An 18,635-nucleotide genomic window follows, 5' to 3' on the forward strand; every position below is an offset into this window, starting at 1 on the left:
AATTTGTTTGGCGTTGTAACCTACTTTTTCTCGACTCCTCTAGACGACTATTCCACGTAATAAAAAAATCTAAAAATCAGTTTTCAATCATTTTTATAGTTATATTTTTTATTGGCGCCTATAACAACATTCTAAAACAAATTGTGCTTTGAAGTATATGAGAACCCATTCATTTAAGTATAGATGAGCAAATTTATCGCACTGTACTTGAATAATATCTCCCTGCGAGAAACCAACGTTAAGGGATGTTGATCTCTATATTTTGTTAGACAGTTTTCCTCTGGAGTTACAAAATGTTTGTTTGTTTGTAGAAATTGCTAATATCCAATATGATCTGTTAGACACAAACAACATCAGCTTGTTATACTTTTTAAATGAGCTTTTAATTAGCAGGAATAGCATGTTCCTCCAGGCTCTGAAGCAGCTACCTGCTGTTGTAAAAGTTAACAGATGCAAACAGAGTGGATCCAAAATCAACTGAAGTAGTACTCCTCGCCTTCGCTGGTTGCCAGTGTCAACTAAAGGAGGGGCCCTCTCACTGAGCTTCAGTCTTCTCGGTGGATTCTTCATTTTCCTGCATCTCTGAAGTATCCTAAGAAACAAGTACCCATGTTCATTAAATATCACTATACATTACACAATAATAAACAATATGTTATAAAGTAGACAGGCAGACAGATATAAAGACAGACAGATAGATAGATAGATAGATAGATAGATAGATAGATAGATAGATAGATAGATAGATAGATAGATAGATAGATAGAGAACATTCATTAAAAAATCTTTTTGGATACATTGTATTGATAACACCTGATAAAGCATGTACGTATGTATAAAAACAGGAGAATGAATACCAACTTTTATGTTTTTAGAAATAAACACACTGGAAGTGGTGAACTAGTTTGTGGTTCCCATGATTTTTTTTTTTTTACAAAACTACAAATCCCACAGTGCACAGAACTTTTGTTTTTGTTTTTTTTAGACTCTCCAAGGCTACGCTTGTCTACATTCTCCAACTCAACCAGCAAAACCAGTTTGCCTTCATTTATAGTTTATTCAACACTTACACAATTAATAAAACGCGGAAGCCATTTCACTCAACCTTGTGTTGTTTAACACAACCTCAACCAGCCACTGTGTTTTATTATGTGTGTTTGCTTGAAGGATTGAGTGTCACGCACGATTATGTCTGAGCGCCGTTTCACTTGGAAGCCATTTTGAATACAGACGCTTCTTCATCTACTGATTCACTTGAAGCATGTTTTTCTGTGTTTGATGAAAGATTCCATACTTGACCAAATGCACACCCTCTCTCTCTCCCTCTCTCCCTCTCTCTCTCTCTCTGATGACAGCCTTGAAGCTCAATGTGTTTTCCCCCATCCTCCAAAGTGCGAAATACTTCTATCTTCAGACCTCAAACACTTAAAAGTGTAGATGCTCCTTCAGTCTAGGGTCTGCTTTAAATGTCAGAGCAGCCCTTGAGGAGAGCAGGGAGACGGTGTGGGTGACCCTTATCAATCTGATTAAATATACCACTTCTCTAATTATGCTCTGGAGAGTCACGCAAACATGGCGCACATGCTGATCTTCTGGATTTTTTTTAAATTTCTTTCTGATGGGAATGCTAATGGCAAAGTGAAGGGGAACGGTGCAATAAAGCAGATGCCACCAAGGGCTTTATGAACGGTGGCTAAATGGAGGATTCATATTTTCTCATTTATAACTAGTTCCTCTCGGAATAACTACGGGTAGCCGTTAAGCGGGTCTGCCGTCGAGTGTCAAATCCAAATCGGAATTAATTGAAGGGCTCAAAACGAACGACGAAAGTCCTCCGCTGGTGCAAAAGCTAGCGATAATAGGCCACTGGGAGGCACAGCAGTGGGCCGCACATTAAACCTCACCGCCTTCCGGTGGAATGCTGTCACAGAGTGCCCTCGCTCACCGCCGCGCTTGCCAACAGCACTTACTTTCAACTTTGGCTTTTTGTTTTTGCCGAGGCAGCCCCCGTGCTTCACCCGCAGGTTGGGGAACGCCTCTCCGACCTCCTCGTACAGGTCGACGAACTCCTGGTTCACAGGGATGTCCTGAGGAACAAATTTAAAGAGGCGGGCCCACGTGACGTGCCGATTTTGAGTACACGCACCAAACGCGCGAGGGCAACAGGCCGCTACAGGCGGCACCCCAAGGGGGTGGGGGGGGGGGGGGGCGGCGACTCACGGAAAAATCCAGAAACTCCACGGCGGACTCCGGGTTCTCCCGAATGGCTTTCAGCACTCCGAGGCAGCCGGTGGTCTGCATGGGGTTTCGAGCCATCTTGATCAGAAACCAGGAGACCAAAAAAACCAAATCAAATCAGAAGTCACCTCACCCCATAGTGGACAATTCCAGCTTTGGTTCCGGCCTGGTTTTAAGCCGGTTTTGAAGGTGGTTCGGAGATGGCCGAGTTGGCGACAAGATGGTTGAGATAGCAACCATGTTGGCAAGACCTTGTCCAGCTGGTGGGCCAGCGTGGTACAAACAACAGACCATCAACAAATTCCAGATGGTATCCAGCTGGGGCAGAAGCTGGTTCTAGCTAGTAGATTCAATCTTAGGATGGTAGCTGGAATTTCCACCAGGGTCACAATAAATACTTCATTATAGTTTTCCCTTTACAATATATCGATAAAGAGAAACAATTCCCAAAACCTATATCCTTTTTTTTGCTGTAACACAGCTCTATATTATAAGTCATCATTTCATTTTTTTTTACCATTGTTATTTCTTATGTTATGTTTTTCTTAGGAAGAGCTCAGTAAAAATAGAATGCTCAGGAACCCGCACTGGGTGAAATGCCTTGGTGTGCACATTAATGAAACACACCAAACAGGTGTTTCTGTTGTGACCGTATCTTGTCAACACTGCTGTAAGGTGCGTGCAAGCACCCAGTGTTTCCCCGCTAAATTAACTTAAACTTCCCTCCGGGTTCAGCCTTCGAGGAAAATAAAATATCCCGGATATGTACTGTCGAAACGTGGACGTAAATTAAAATTTCCATATATATTTTCAGTACGTTCAAATTCTGTAAGGAAATACGGGGGGAACTTGTTAAAATCTCAGACGGCTTCTCGCACACCTCAGCTGTGCGATTCCAAGTTGCTTCAGAAAATGTGCATGTACAGGAGTGATAAGTGTGCGGTACGGGGAGACACGGAGCGGCGTTGGGTTGTTCTGGGTCTCCGCTGTGCGGATATGAAATGTCTGTTTTTTTAACGGTTCCCTCTGTCGTCTTACGCCGAGCGTTCGGAGCGTCTTGTTCTGCTGGAGGCCGGCCGCGAAGCAGATCGCTCCGTCGGGGGGTATCCGATTGACGCTAGGAGAGGGAGAAACCGGTGTCAGACGTGACGGGAGGAACAGGGGGGGGAAGCCAGTATATGGTGTTTCTTTTTTCGAAATCAGCACCCGCGGCCTCAAGCCCTGTGCCCCCCATTTTCAACGTCTGCAGCGCATTCTTAGCATGCAGTCCTGCTGGCAGAAGATCCGATACTAGACCTGAATTTCCATCTATATTACCCTGACATGGTGAACAGAGCACCAGGGTAGCGGGTGGGGGTGGGAAGGGGGGGGGGGGGGAGGTGGCATTTCCATTTCAGTCAATTCAAGGAATGATTTAAAATTAAATTCCCGTAGAATGTCATGGACATTTCTGATTCATGAATTGAATTTCAATACATTTTCTGACCTCAAAGAATTCAAAATGAATGCGACCCCAAACCCATATGCACCACAGCTGTTCCTGACAGTAGGGCAGCAATTGACCTATGACCTTTGCCGTTTGAAATTCAGACCCGCACTGCTCGACCAATAGGCTGGCATTTTCTGAGCATGCACAACAAGTATTAGGCTGATCGGCCCAGTAGTATGCGAGATTAGTTGCGGACAGATACACAAACACACGCACGCACACCCACATGCACACACGCGACCAAACGCATAATCCCCTCCAGGCTCTCGCCTGGCAGAGAGAATAATAATTTAAAAAACGGATCTCAGCATCACGCTTCGCATTCTACCTCAGATTCAGCTCTTCGAGCACGTTGTTGACTTTGAGTGCCTCTCCCAGGGCTGCTGCCCCCTCCTTTCCCAGCCCATTGTAAGAGAGATCCACCTTGCGGAGGAAAATGTTTGCCTGACAACACGAGACAAAAATGCACGCGCTATTCATCTTTGACACGAGACTCTTCAAGAAAGAACAACTGCTGGACTGTACAGTTTACTGACTGTTAGAAACCGTCTAAATGTTAACACCAGCTGTGTAATAATGTGTTTAAAATTGGTTTAAGGTATGGAAAAAAAATACTGTTCTCAATCTGTGCAATTGGGTCCATCAAAAAACCATTTAGGGGTGAGTTCACAATTAGTAATGTACTGTCGTAATGTTGTACTCAATTATATATATTTCTTTGACGTTTTAATTTTGTTTGACTTGCATTGCGGCACAAAGCTTGCGTAAGCGGGTTCACAATTCCCGCGTGTTAATTTCGCGACCGCGAGAACGCGCCGCGCTACCCCCAGGCCAGCCGCCAAGCACCCGGCGCCTTTCCCGCGCATGCAGTTCCAGCTGAGGTTCAAGTCCTTCACTGCCGTGTTCTCCGCGATGGCGTTTCCCAGAAGCTCCCCTGTGGAAATCAGGAAAATAAATAATGATAGCCAGGCCAACGCGGCGCTCTCTCCCCCAAACGCCTAATCTCACGAAACCGCTGATATTTACCGCTGTGGCTAGATTCGAGAGCCCCTGATTCAATCATATACCTTTTACTTTTTCCAGTCGAAGCAATGATAGTAATGGGAAATCTAATAAGACATCGGCAGGGCTGATTGGAATACTTCATCACAGGTCAACAGTGACAAATGACTGTCCACAAAGCGTGTATGTCTAAATGGGGGGGGGGGGGGGGGGGTTCTTCATTATGGGCGAATAAATAAGCTGTTTGAAGGCAATGTGACTATCAGTCACAAGCGTGATTGTCCTCTTCATTGAACGGGCAATCATCTCCCTTCACACTTATGAAAAGCATGGGGGAGTTGATTTCTTTATAGCTCCCGACCCCCCCCCAGTGAGGTGCTGAATATAGGAGCCAGTCTCTGTTCTCAGTTCTGCCCCCATCTGTAAACCACACATTTCTCAATACAGTGCTATCAGCACAGAATGTGGTGAGGGATTGGAATTTGTCATTTTCAATAGCGAACTTGGGGTGGGGGTGGGGGGGAGGGGGGGGGGGCAACCTTCAATTTCTGGGTGTACCAATTAAAGACTGGCCATGCCTAGGACCTCCAGTATAACCACGTCCTACCGTCAGCGCTAGCACGTCAACCAAGAAACGCGGCGTGTCCTTTCCAACTTGATGGGTTCAAGTAGAAGTTTCAAACACACTCGAAACTGATCGAGAAGCTGAAAGAACAGATTGCCTGGCGCAAGTGCCTTGAAATGCACTTCTACCTGAGCAGTTACTCCGTTTCCACTCCAGTGACCCCAGCTTTTTGTGTTCCATATTGAAATATTAATAATAATAGAGCTGCTCATTGTGGCCTCTGGTTTGTTTGCACATTAAACCTTTATGCTTTCTTTTCTAAGGAAATATTAGTTTCATATTCACGGGCAAATATGTTTTCACTGTGCAAATAAACCTGTGATTATTCTTATGTGATTGCTTTGTGGGTTGCGGTCGTGAACCGGGGGTGGGGTGGGGTGATGGGGCGGGGGGGGGAGGGCTATGACGTTCGAGGCATTTGGATGGCTCAGCGCCGTCTTGTTTGATAATCATTTATATATATTTTTTTCAAATTAAAAATGCATGATGGGTTGTTTTCCGGCGTACTGGCCAACGGGCTACACCGGGGGGGGGCGGGGGGGGGGGGAGCCATACCTGCCACATCCCCCATCCTGTTATAGCTCAGGTCCAGAGCCTCCACCTTCTGATTGGCCAGGAGGGCGTCGGCCAGGTGCTTGGCGGCGTGGTCGTCGAAGTCGTTGCCCGAGAGGTTGACGCTGACCAGGGTGCTGTTCTCCACGAGCATCCTGGAGACGGCCTGCGCTCCGTCCAGCCCCAGCCTGTTCTCCGACAGGTCGATTTCTGCAAAGACGGCGCACACGGATTGGGCACCCTGCTCGGTTTCCCCCAGCATGCCTTGCGAAAGCGTCTGACGGATGCGTCCTCCTCCTCGCTAATGTCAGGAGGGCACTGTCAGTGTGAGTGACACGAAAGCGATGCTGTAAATATTTTGACTGAGTGACGTGCTTGATTGGCAAGCGCTACATTCGGCTCATGTAACTGCGAGGCAAAATTAACCGCAAAGGGAAACCAGACTTGTGAGTTTTCCGTTTTTCGTGAACACGTACTCACAAACATTTTGTGTTTTTTTTTATTTTTGTTATTCACCACCCACGTCATCCTTATTCCTTTTTTAAAATAACTACTGTGTACTTGTTATTAAAATATTTTTTCAAATCCCAGGTTTTGGTTTTATACCACCAATCCCCAAGGCCCACACCCCCAACCCCCAACCCCCCCCCACTCTCCGCCAAACATCAGCCCAAACACATTCCCCCCTCTGTGCCTGTAGCCGAACGGCGGCCGACCTTCAGGGGAAGCGGCGGATCAAAGATGGATGACGACTGACGCCGGACGAAACGTCACCGTAACGTGGGGGGGGGGGGGGGGTCGGGGACAGGTGGAGGCCGGGGGGGGAGAGCAGGCGACGGTAATAAGCACCTGTGATGAAACAGTTCTCCGTCAGCATCTCCGCCATGGCAGCCCCGCCCGGGCCCTCCATCCGATTGTCCCTGAGGTTCAGCTTCAGGATGGAGGTGTTGGTTACCAAGGGAACCGCCAGCGCTTTGGTGCCCTGCAGAGGAATTTTCACAGACAGAGACGCTGCGGCGCTTTCTCTCTCTCTCTCGTGTTGCCGACTGATAGGGAGGAAATGGGTTTTCAGCGCAGCCGCCTCCCGGGCCGCGTTATTAAAATGGCGCCTCCCGCGTTTCGCTGCCTCGTCGTCTGAAAAGCCGCGCCCCCCCAACGGCACGGAAGTCACGGCTCTCGGTGGAACTTCAGACCGTCGCGATTGCGTTCGGTTGCACTGCGTGACCTTCCGTTGGCTATACGGTAAAGGCGAACATAAGTGCAACCGCACCAGAGCTACATGACTAACAGACCACAAAGTCATAGCTAATAATATTCATTCCCAGAAAAGCTCACCATCCCATGAAGCACAAAGCATAAGTCCACTCATGCCGGCCTAGAAACATGAAACGAATCACATGCACATGTAGGTGACGTCCGTGCGAAACCCTGAAACACGCTATTACAATCCAAAGATGATAATAAAATGGGAAAGAGGTGGGCGTGCGAATGGGAAGTGAGCCGAGCTGCACACCGAGGAGGCGGGGAGTGAAAATGGCCAGCGGTTCTGCCGCTCTGACCTCTGCGGAGAGTTCATTCGACTCGCCGTGAGGCCAGCGAAAGCCGATCAGCCAGGGGAGAGTAATCATTAGCACACTAAGGAGAGCAATACCCCGTCAGAATGAACTCTTCCCTCTTCCCCGGCAACGCTACGGCAAATTATGCTTTGCCCCGCAAGACTCCTGGCAACAATTAAACAAAACAATAAATTAAATTATATAACAGTTTGTTGCGGTCAAAATAATTAGACTGGACGAGAGGCATTCCATGAGTGCTGATATACAGTACAGCAGCATCGGAACTTTTTTTACCGTAACATATCACTTTGGTCTTGTTAACAGACCGTACTAATTGATATATCATCGAGCATAAAAAAACTGTTTTTAAATGGAAACCTGAAGGAACTGTATTTGTTGGGAGCTAGCCAAATATAAGTAAACCATAATCTGTTCTCTCAGGCATAACTTGACAGGCGGCTAGCGGAACTGTTGTATGAAAGCAGAAACACACTCGAGGTTGCGCTGTATATCGGCACAGTTGCGATTATCTTCAGCAATCGGCCTGTGGCGTTGTGCCTACAACCGAAGCACAGTCGCGCCGATACACAGTATTACAGCACGACTGTGATTGTCTTCGACACTCTGCCTGTGCTGTTCTCCCTACAACCGAAGCACAGTCGCGCCGATACACAGTATTACAGCGCGACTGTGATTATCTTCGACACTCTGCCTGTGCTGTTCTCCCTACAGCCGAATCACAGCCGCACTGATATACAGTATTACAGCATGACTGTGATTATCTTCGACGCTCTGCCTGTGCTGTTCTCCCTACAGCCGAATCACAGCCGTGATGATATACAGTATTACAGCACGACCGCAGGTGTGATTCTGCTTAACTGATCCACGACAGGAGGCGGGAAGGAGCGTACCTGGGGCCCCAGTCCATGGTGCATCATGCTCAGCTCGCTGGCGTGCATGTTTCTCAGGAAGTAGGACACAGGGACCACCCCAAAGACCTTGCAGGCCGCCCTGTAGCAGGTCTCTCCCGTGGGGTCATAGGGCACCTTCTCATCTTCAACAGAACAATGAAAGCAAGAGAATTTCTTATTTGATTGTACGATGCCATCCCCCCCCCCCCCCCCCCCCCATGTGCCTGGTACGGCTACACTGCTGTCACTGAACGCGTCCCTGAAACAGACTGATCTAAAACGGAATACATGTACCCCCCCCCCCCCCCCACCCCCACCCGCCCCCTCTTGTTGGCTATTGAGCTTCGCTTTAACAGATGGTCATTACTGGTGGAGAAAGTAACCTTTAATCGAGAGTGCAAGTGGGATTTGTGTGTTGGCGTCTGTGTGGGAGTTGCTGCATCGTCAACAAAACCAAGAGAAAGAAAAGGAGGAGGGGGGGGGGGAACAATAATAATAATGATGATGATGATGATGATGAAGCTTCCCAGAACTGAGATTGTTAAAGTCAAAAGTATGACTCATATCTGTCGGTGATTCTATTCTGCTGAGAACTGGTAATCCACACCGTCTGTGCCCCCTTGATTTCTAGCACCTTCCAGCACACGTGTGATTCACTCGCTGCGTTTAATAAGAGCGCTTTTTGTATGGTCTCTCCACCTTCCATCTCCAAGTCTGTGTCATAGTCCTGGTCCTCGGCCGCCTGCGTGGCCCCCCCCTCCGCGTCCTCGCCGGGGTCCTCACGCCGCTGACCCTCGTCTTCCTCACCCCCGCAGTCTGTCATCTCCTCTCCTGAGGGCCCGTCTTGTGACGGATGAGCTTCCGTGTCCAGTCTTGTCACCGTCTACAAGAAGAAAAGAGCAATTGATTGGTTGGTGGTCTGACTGATTTATTGACTGATTGTTTGATTGAATGATTATTAAATTGATTCCCTCTATTTAATGCTTAAGATAATTCATATTTCTCTTGTGGTCCTTCTGGTGGCAGGCACAAATAAAAATATATTATTTTATAATATTTAAGCATTTAAGATCATAAAGCAGGGCTAAACATAATTTAGGAGCACATCTACAAATTGGGATGTATTAGTGTGCTCCTGAATTTTTCAACTTACGAGCACATGTGTGCTCCTTGGAAATAAAGTTAGCATAGAGCCCTGTAAAGGATATCGCAGACTGCTGAAAGTAAGCATGACATAAAGGAAATACATAAAAAAACAAAAATCAGAACTTCGGCCTATCTCTCCTGGATTCATGTTGAATGAAAGTTGCTTGACTCTCAATCAAATGTTTCCTAAGATTGACAACTATTCACAAAAGAGTGCTATCTGTTACCATTGAAAATCTTTGAGCTAGAATCAGGTAGAAAGATAAGCAAAAAAAGCATCTGCACTGGATCATTTTCAAAGTTAGCCATCTGTAATCAGCCATCTGGAAAAGCACTTCATCTGGTCCAAGGTAGGGTTTGAGAGAAATAACACTGGTAGGTTTGTTTTGAGATGAATAACACAGTGGTAAATTAAAAAAAGAAAAAAAAGAAAAATCATAATGCAGTTCTGTCATCAACTGACAGGTGAGATGACGGCAACACACATCCACCCACCTGGCTGTCAACACTGCCCCTGCTGTAGAGCTTTCTGGGCCTGCTTGGTGGTCTGCTTCCAATCCCTCCGAGCTGCTCACTCTCACCAAGCAGCTCACCTTCCATCTCAGCCACATTATCTTCCAGAACAGAGGGCAACAGAGATTCCTTTGCCAGCTTTTTGACAACCATAGCTTCAGTCAAACAGACCCCTACACTAAATAAAATCAATTTTTTAAAAATCCCTCACATCGGCTACCTATTTTATTTATTGATTTTTAACCTCCCAGATGTAACTTAGTTGTTTGGTTTGCGTCTACGAAAAGACAGGACTCATGACGGCAATTGTATTTTGGCTAGTAAATCAGTGCCGTGGCTTACATTCCTGTCCCGATTTAATGTTCTCCATGGGAGGGGACCGCTGTAAGTAGATGACTGACGTGCAGTTACACTAATTGTAAAGCAGAAAGGTTTACAGTGAAAAACACATCCTCCAATCCACCTAAAGCATGTTACAATAGGGGAGTTTGCTTCTGGACTGTTTTATCTTTGTTGTCATGTTTCCATGGTGCTGTAGAACCTCCAATCGTTCTTCAGCGCTTCTATTCGCACATCGAACGTCGGGGAAACAAAGAGAAGGATTCTATTTGCACCGAGAAGAGAATAACACGTATAAACGCATCTTTATACAAAACTAATGGCAACGTGAAACGGCCAATTCCACGTTTAAATGCGTAAATCTGAAGACGTTAAAGCATCAAAGTTGTTTCGTTGTTAAGCGAACAATTTTATTAATAAATTGATAAATTTGCAAGTTACTTTGTTACCTTGACTAGTTGGCATTGTTTTCGAGAAAACATTACCATTAGACAAAGTATTTACAACATATTTGGTTAGTTGGCAGTATTACAACTGGAAAGCTACTGATACTGAGTTGATCTCGCTATCTCCGTTTCCCGCAGTCGTTTATACCCTGTACCACTGAGCAACATTTATAATTTTACTGTTTTGCTGATGTCTTTTCAGGTATTAAGCCTATTGTATTTCCATCAAAGAGTTGAAGTGTTACATTCTGTCATGCATGATATAATGGTTTAATTAGGAACGAGTTATTTAACTAGAAACTACTTTCAAATGCATAATTGATGTCATGTTGCTGTAAGTTTTACAGTACATTTGTTTGTTTCCTGGATAACAAACAGATCATTTAACATTAGCTATATATTTAACTACTTTAATTTAATTAGTTAGGAGTGCTCATCCCCCAAATCACTGCCTTCAACTATATTAGAGCAAGTGTATACTAACAGAAAACAAGAGCGAGACAGCTTATTCAAAATGCAAATCAAAAATAGGCCTACATGCTAAATATCCAAGTCTGTAGAAGAAAATGATAACTTCATAAAAGAAAACTAACACATTTTTGGGGCGTACTTCACATGTAGATTAATTTTACTTAATGACAGATAATTACATTTGTTTATTGATGAATCTAAATTACGCTTTCCAAATACACGGCTGGTGAACTAAATTTAGATATCGGGTTGAATTGAGATGAATGAACATATATTTGAATTGCAAGGTACATCTGCAGTATTTACAGAAGTGGGTGCCCTGAGTAATTAAAATTACGTTTAAAAAAAAAAAAAAAACTTTAATCTGATAATGAGCAGGAACTTGTTTTCTATAATCAGTACGGTTTCTGCTGTTTTTATCACCAATCAGTAAATGATTTGGAAGTCTATTATCATCCCGTTATGCTTCGCCCACCAGCCACCACTGATTTACCTTAGACGCGTTTCATTTACGAAGCATTTTTATCAAGCATCAGAATAACAATGAAGTGAGCACGGCTTGAGATCTCCTCACGATGTGTCATACCGCACAGGGACCCATTCCTAAGGGCATTCGGAGGGCACGGAGCACGTGGGTGTCATTTCAAAGGCATGGGGGAAGTATGACGCGTATGATCAACGTTGAAATAGTTTGAAAATGTGAAATGAGTTCATGCATACCTGCCGAGCTCGTGAGGGACGGACTGCACGATAAAATACCTTCTTTCGAGAACTGTGCAAAGATAAAGTGCTAAAAAGTCAAATAGTTCCTTTTGTACTGACCAAATTCACATAAACAGATTAGAATAGGCTTTAAGATATTGTCAAGCCCCTTCCCCTTTAATATATGACGAAACATTTTCCAGGTCTCTCAGAGGTATTGCGAATATAATGCCATATCCAACGACACCCGAACGCTCGGTTCACCTGGTTAGGGAACTGCACAGATGAATGTTTTGATTCCCAGCTGGGTGTTGACACTGTACCCTTGAGCAAAGTAATCAGCCCGGAAGTGCTTCAGTAACCATCCAGCTGCACAGATGGATTATATGCAAAGGAATGCAGGTTGCTCCAGGTAGAAGCATCTGCTCAATGAATAAATGTAGTCTAACGGAACAACAAAATAAAATGCGCATCTAATAACTGCATATATTCCTTTTCATACTTCCGGTTCTCAGCTCAACTAGACGGTGTTCCAGCTATGTCTCCATAGCCTCTTGGGTGGTGTTCCAGAGAGTCGTCCCTGTCGTGCTCTGACGTTTTTAAGATACTGTTTGTTTGCTCTTAGAGGGAAATGATGGACCCACTAACTTGTTTTGTAAAGTAAACTTCCAATGTGAAAGCATGTGCTGGTGTAAATGCTCTGCTTAATAATAAGACCATAAGCAACTGCCTCAGATGTTGAACTACTGTAGGGCTAAATGCAAAGGTTGGATTGCCAGACAAGATACACGGTAGGTGCCAGCAACCGACTAGTCAACTACAATAGCCCACTAATGGATTTCACATAGAAAATTACATGAAATACAGGTCTGCTTACTATGAGATTTATCAAAACATTTCTGGTAAAAAGACAAATATTTAAGCTTGCTAGTCATTAGAGGTGGCACACTGCCTATGGCCAGCTTCTTAGTGAGTAGCCTACAATTACCTATAATAATTGCATCAAACCACATTTGCTACAGTATTAGCATTGCCAACAATCATATTAGCTGTGAATACCTTTCAGTACAAAATAGCTTTTCTCATATGGGACGCCCGTTGTCCAACATTTCTCCATGCCTTACAAATTATACCTGCCATCAATGAATTACTATGAATTGCACACTGGACAAAACTGATAAAGTCCTCTATGTGGTTGCCAGTACTGCAAATGACTCCCCTCGTGACCGGTATTCATGAAAGGAAACATTGGCAACCCTGTGCAGTATTTATAATCACAGTTGTATTTGGGGAGTAGCTTTTGAGTTTTGTGCCTTTTGTATCTTGCTCTTATGGCCTGGTGACGTTCTGTTGTGTGTCAGAGTGCAAAAACAGGAGGCACCAAGGACCGGATTACCTGTAGTACCATTATTAAAACCAGAATTACAAAAGCATGCTGGGATATCTGACGCATAGTAAATTTGTCCTCTCTATGTTCCACTTTAACATTCCCAAGCTCTTCCACATTCTCTGGACAACCCTCTCTGTAAGAATCGCTACGGTTACGAAGCTGGACCATAGATTACTTCCACACTCTTCCTATTTCAAAGCATCACAGACTCTGACCAAAATGAATCCACACAGTACAGTTCCTGACATAGAAATGTTTTTTTTTTTTTATTAAGTCAATGCAAAGTCTTTGCAGTATGCAATAAATGGTAAACGTTCAAGGTTGATAAATTCCACAATATAAGGAGCACAGCGGAGGCTGTTTGGATCAGATTTTAAACAGCTGTGAAATAAACACTAATATCCTTTAAGCACATTACCGTCCAATCTGAGAGGGCGAATGCAGTTGTGATAGTCATATTGATACAGTGCTGGAAAATATACATAGCTTCTTTTAAACACCACAGCATACATCATGCAGTCAGATTTCTGTTGTAGTTTCCAATATTTAAAAGATATGAAATACACTGTAGTTTTTTCTTTTTTTCCCACGCAGAAAAGACAAATAATAGCCATTTATAACCAAAATACATTCTTAAAAAAGATCTCATATAGATTAGTTTTACTTAGTTTCTTTGCCTTTGTAAATATTTTTTGCACATTTTACATCACAGAGTTTAAACGGTTCTCATTCCATTCAAAATAAACAAACGTAAAGAAATTTTCAGTAAGAACTGCATACAATTAACAAACTTGGCTGTTCCCTCACCAAAAAAAAAAGTTTTCAATTAAAAATCTAATTTATGTATGCCAGTAGCACAGAAATTCATAAAGCTTCTTAAAATTCATTTAGTTTCTGTCATGCCAGAGGCAAATTTTTTTCCCTCACAAATAAAGTACAAGTTAAGGACATAGATGAGGCAAATAATAAACAAGAAAAACTGATCAGCTGTACTGTAGCTGGTTAATTACAATAAACCTTTGAACCATAGGTCAAACCACATGAACATTGCACTGGGTTGACTCATCAAAGCCCTGTAAAAAGGCAGAGATTTAAAAAGATACATCACCAAAAATAAAATAAAAAAAATAAAAAAATAAAAGTTAAATTACAAGAGACACTCTGCATGCATTGATGTTTGCAATTTCAATAAAAGGAGATGAAGACAGTCTTTATTATACTGGCTACTCTTTACGAGAAGGTCTGAAAGCCAAGCAGGAGCAGTTATTATCATTAGTATTATTATAATTTTTTTTTTTTTTTGTTCATTGGGGAAGGAGTATTTGGCTGTTAAGCTGTTATGTTTGCAGGAGGGGTAGCATTCCAAGCTTGTGCATAATCGCAGAGAGAAACCACAAACGGTACTGGCAACTCACATCGCAGCCTCGACTCACAAGAACATTAAACATGTCAAGGGACAGCTTCACAAGGGCTGAAAAAACAAGCCTGTATGTGTGATTATTATCATTTTTTTTTCTTCAAAGAGAGGTAATTGAATGGTTAGTAAGTGGATATGCACTGCGTAAATATGTTTTCAGACGTAAGGCAGGTACGGACGGACGGGGGGGGGGGGGAGGGAGGGGTGTACAGGATCATCTATCTACGAGAGGCGGGAAAGGCCATGCGAGTACCATGGCAACCACACGCATGAGGTTCACAAGCCATCGCAAGAGAGCCTGATCCACTCAGGAGAACTATGGCAGTTACACGCATGGGGAGACGGCCCCCGAGGTGGGGGGGGTGGGCGGTGGGGGTGAAGGGGGGGGGGATAGGGGGGAGCCCATACTACTCTACTGTAAGGCAACAGTCAGTCCTCGGAACATTCCCGACACAAAGAATCTCATCCCGTCTTGAAAAACCAAAGATGCGGGGGTGGCCGCACAGAGGATTAGGTGGACAGATGACACACGTTAGGGATTGGGGACAGAGGCACAAGAGTTTGGGGGTTCACGGGAGTGAAAAGGGGGGGCGTTCACTTCTTAAGGCCATGGCCGCTTGTTTACTGGCCCTTCCTTTGTGGTCTCTTCGTTAAAATCTTTCCCCCGCTCCTCTCTCTGCTTCCGTTGACAAGGAGGAGGAGTGACAGGCTGTTCTGCCAATCAAATAGCGCTGGACCCTCCCCCTCATAAATAAAGTCGGAAGCAGAGATACTGCGAGGTGTCTGTGCAAAGTCCATCACCTGGCTGCAGGTCAACCACGGATTAAAGCAAAATAAACGAGAAAAAGCATCAAATGCTTATCTCTTCTTTAAACGCCATCGCTGCCCTCTCCAGCAAATATCCCAGAAAACCCGACTCGTTTCGAGATCAAAGTGTAGCTCGGCCGTTGGATAATCAGCAGCGTCGCACTGTGCGAATCCTTGTTACTCCTCGCCGCAAAAACATTAGGAAGGCTGTTAATCAGGCCTATTGATTCCTAATTTCCTGAACAACAACGCGAAACACGTGCGAGGAACAAAGACCTCCCCACAACTCCAGTGAATGAAAGCCATGTTGATGACAACAGCACAGTACAGTACGGTAATTTAGCCTTTCCCTCTGCCAGAAAAGGACGGTTGCTTCTGGCAGGCGTCGTTCCGCAACCACAGCCGTGACACGACACTGGATTCAAGGAATAAAAGCTATTTTATAATCTGACAGCAGCACAGACATGCAGGTCAAAAAAAACTGACAAAAGCACAGACGGATTTTGACAGGCCGTCAGCTTGCTACTGGATATTTGTTGCCCTTCTGAATAACAGAATGGACCCAAAATGAAATATTCCATAGTCTCATTCATAGAAATTTGAGACTTTACATGCACGATGTATTAAGCATGTAGAGCATTTAATTAGTTTATTTCCATCTTCATCGTTTTGCTAGACATGCGGTAGTATTAGAACTGAATACTGCCATCAAGGTATAATCAAAATGCATCAAAACTGAAGTAGCACTCGGCTAACCAGTTCCTTCCTCATTGGAACATGAACACATCAGGCGAAATGCCTCCTGAATGAAGACCGATGCTCGTTTGTATCCTCAAACATCCTCGTTTGAACTATTTCCCATCATGCATCCTTTCCATGTCTCCTTAGCAGCCCTAAATACTGCACTTTAGGAAAAGGCATCGACTCTCATGTTATACAGTTAACATTGAATATATCAAGAATATTACTGTCTTGCTCATGCATTGACACTGAGATAAAGTCATATAGGTCGGCCACACATCGCTTCATAAATCATTCAAAGCAGATCCATTTGAAAAATAAAACGTTCATTTTGGAAAATCTCGAAAAAATTCAAATAAAGATTTTACCACAGACTAAGTGCACAGCCTGACCATTAACAAAGCATAAACTGGTAGAAAATAATTGCAGGTAATTCTTCTTTTTTTTTTTACAGTATAAAACTTGGCACAGTATCCTTGTCTAGCTCCGGTAATACTTGGCTCCCAAGAGTTCACCTGTGGTCCCTTCCGGAAAGAGTGCGGACGTCCAGCACGGTCCTAAGAGCAGAACACCCTGGAAGACACAAATTTAGGATTCAAGTTTGTCCTCATCCTCCGCACACATTCTCGTTGAGTGAAGTACAACTCAGGACTAAGGCCGTGAGTGTCTTTGGAGGACTCAGTTGCCGTGTTTACTCCCAGCACAAGTGCATTTATAGGGCCTTTTCCTGAAGTGCACGAGCGCGAATATGGGGGGAGGAAAAGGATCCATTTGCAAAGGCTGCAATCCAGTTACACGGGAGCCTTTTAAACTGTGGTTACTATGGTTACCATTATGATTTTTTTCGTATTGTTCCAGAGGCTGATATCTTCCGATAACCTACCGCTTGCAGGCCCCTCCTACATTAAGTCATGTAACAAACAGGGATTATTTCAGGACATAGAGATGTTAGTCCCGAGGTAAGCTGGGAGAGACTTACTCATCAGAATCCTTTTTGCTCTCCTCGATGAAAGCAATGGACTCGGACCGCAGCCTGTTGGTGACCTCGTATGTGCGTAGCGTAACACCGAAGATGTCCTCGTGATACCGGTTTTCATCCTGGGAGGAAGAGCGAGAAGAAAAACACCACAAAACTTCCAGTGAGCATTCAGAAACAAAAATATTTGTGATCTTACTCCTTGAAGGGTTAATTTGGGTTTTTTGATGTTATCTTTGTCACCCCTGTCAACTGGGAGAGCAGAGAAGCACACGCCATCCTCCAAAACACCTGCTGTTTCTTTTCACTATTCAGTCTTCCAGTCATGCTCACAGACTAGAGCATCTGATTGACCACAGGGGGCGCTAGAGAGCAACGAGGCATGGAAGTCCCACTTGCTGAAATCCCTGGGCGATGCCTCTGGGCGATGTCCTGCCACAGCCTGGAAGCCTGGACATGATACCATACCTCACCTTTGGGGGTCATCCATACACTAGAACAGTGCCTTCACAAGATGAACCAACCAGCAGTCTAGAAGAACCAACATGTTCCTCACAGCTGCGTTGCTCCAGCTCGTGCGTAACGGCGGTTTGAGAAAGCGACCGCGGCGGGCGCGACGTACCCGCAGCTTGCTGATGAAGAAGCCGGCGTCCTCCAGCGACATGTTGCCCTGCAGCTTGACGACCTGCTGGATGGTCTTCAGGACGTCGCCGGCCATGGTCACGTCGCCGCACACGTAGATGTGGCCGCCGCGCTCCTTCAGGCAGCCGTACACCGTCTCCGACAGCTGCTCCCGGAGCACGTCCTGCACGTATTTCTGAGGGAGCGCGAGAGAGAAAAGGGCGAGCGGTTACGTTCGCGGCTACCTTTTCCGACGGTATCTTGGGGCAGCACTTTGCTGACGGACCGAAGCAGACCTTTGGTTTTCCGGGCTCTCGTGAGTACGCCGTGTACAGTTCCTCAAACACCCCTTGGTTTTTAGCCTGGATGGTCTCCTCCTTGTAGATGTGGTCTATCTGGGACTGCCGACACCCAAACACCAGAATCATCGGGCAGGATTCAATTCCTATTATGGGACAAGAAACGTACGTCAGGGTGATGTCACCACTCTCAACCAGACAATTAGATTAGATAATACTGTCTTCCCTTCTGTTTTATAAAAACATGTTTAATCAGATAGAGCAGCACAGGTGATACAAATACTAAAATTGTTACAACACAGATGTTCAGCAAATTACACAAGCCGCATACACCACATCACCACACACACCCCCACACACACACACACACGCACACACACAGAGCACAAATGGC

General features: G+C 44.8%; 2 protein-coding genes across 7 annotated transcripts in view; both read right to left on the bottom strand.

The window, feature by feature from the left end:
- Window positions 1-358: 358 nt before the first annotated feature.
- lrrc74b (leucine rich repeat containing 74B) lies at window positions 359-12,357 on the bottom strand. Of its 3 annotated transcripts, none has more exons than XM_064353639.1 (12): window positions 12,255-12,357; window positions 10,015-10,133; window positions 9,073-9,256; window positions 8,374-8,516; window positions 6,756-6,888; window positions 5,910-6,116; window positions 4,552-4,661; window positions 4,056-4,171; window positions 3,277-3,355; window positions 2,221-2,316; window positions 1,971-2,087; window positions 359-592 (listed from the first exon to the last, which is right to left on the bottom strand). In XM_064353639.1, exons 2-12 carry the CDS (start codon window positions 10,117-10,119, stop codon window positions 536-538), a joined length of 1,347 nt encoding a protein of 448 aa, XP_064209709.1. In that variant the 5' UTR covers window positions 10,120-10,133; window positions 12,255-12,357; the 3' UTR covers window positions 359-535. The 3 variants fall into 3 exon arrangements, with proteins under 3 accessions (XP_064209709.1, XP_064209710.1, XP_064209708.1); XM_064353640.1 differs by lacking the exon at window positions 12,255-12,357 and adding an exon at window positions 12,009-12,220; XM_064353638.1 differs by lacking the exon at window positions 12,255-12,357 and having other exon boundaries at window positions 10,015-10,491.
- A 1,265-nt stretch (window positions 12,358-13,622) lies between these two features.
- The window catches only part of nos1 (nitric oxide synthase 1 (neuronal)), a 35,262-nt gene continuing 30,249 nt past the window's right edge, over window positions 13,623-18,635 (bottom strand). For 3 of the 4 annotated variants that reach the window (XM_064353645.1, XM_064353643.1, XM_064353644.1), the window contains exons 26-29: window positions 18,239-18,387; window positions 17,944-18,138; window positions 17,325-17,443; window positions 13,623-16,918 (exon numbers count right to left, since the gene is read on the bottom strand). In XM_064353645.1, coding sequence (XP_064209715.1) covers window positions 16,903-16,918; window positions 17,325-17,443; window positions 17,944-18,138; window positions 18,239-18,387 — 479 coding nt within the window. In that variant the 3' untranslated portion in view covers window positions 13,623-16,902. Of the gene's footprint in view, window positions 16,919-17,320; window positions 17,444-17,943; window positions 18,139-18,238; window positions 18,388-18,635 lie in introns of those variants that run through there. The other variant, XM_064353646.1, reaches the window with a different exon arrangement.

Source organism: Anguilla rostrata, chromosome 10 (genome assembly GCF_018555375.3).
Source record: "Anguilla rostrata isolate EN2019 chromosome 10, ASM1855537v3, whole genome shotgun sequence".
In the NCBI taxonomy this organism is placed as follows: Eukaryota; Metazoa; Chordata; class Actinopteri; order Anguilliformes; family Anguillidae; genus Anguilla; species Anguilla rostrata.

Excerpts from the sequence above, each read along its gene's own strand:
- lrrc74b (XM_064353638.1), bottom strand. The coding sequence starts at position 10,185 with ATGGTTGTCAAAAAGCTGGCAAAGGAATCTCTGTTGCCCTCTGTTCTG. Across the intron at positions 4,662-5,909 it reads CAGGATGGGGGATGTGGCAG|GGGAGCTTCTGGGAAACGCC; the intron begins GTATGGCTCCCC and ends TGATTTCCACAG. Across the intron at positions 4,172-4,551 it reads GCTTGGCGGCTGGCCTGGGG|GCAAACATTTTCCTCCGCAA; the intron begins GTAGCGCGGCGC and ends TCGTGTTGTCAG.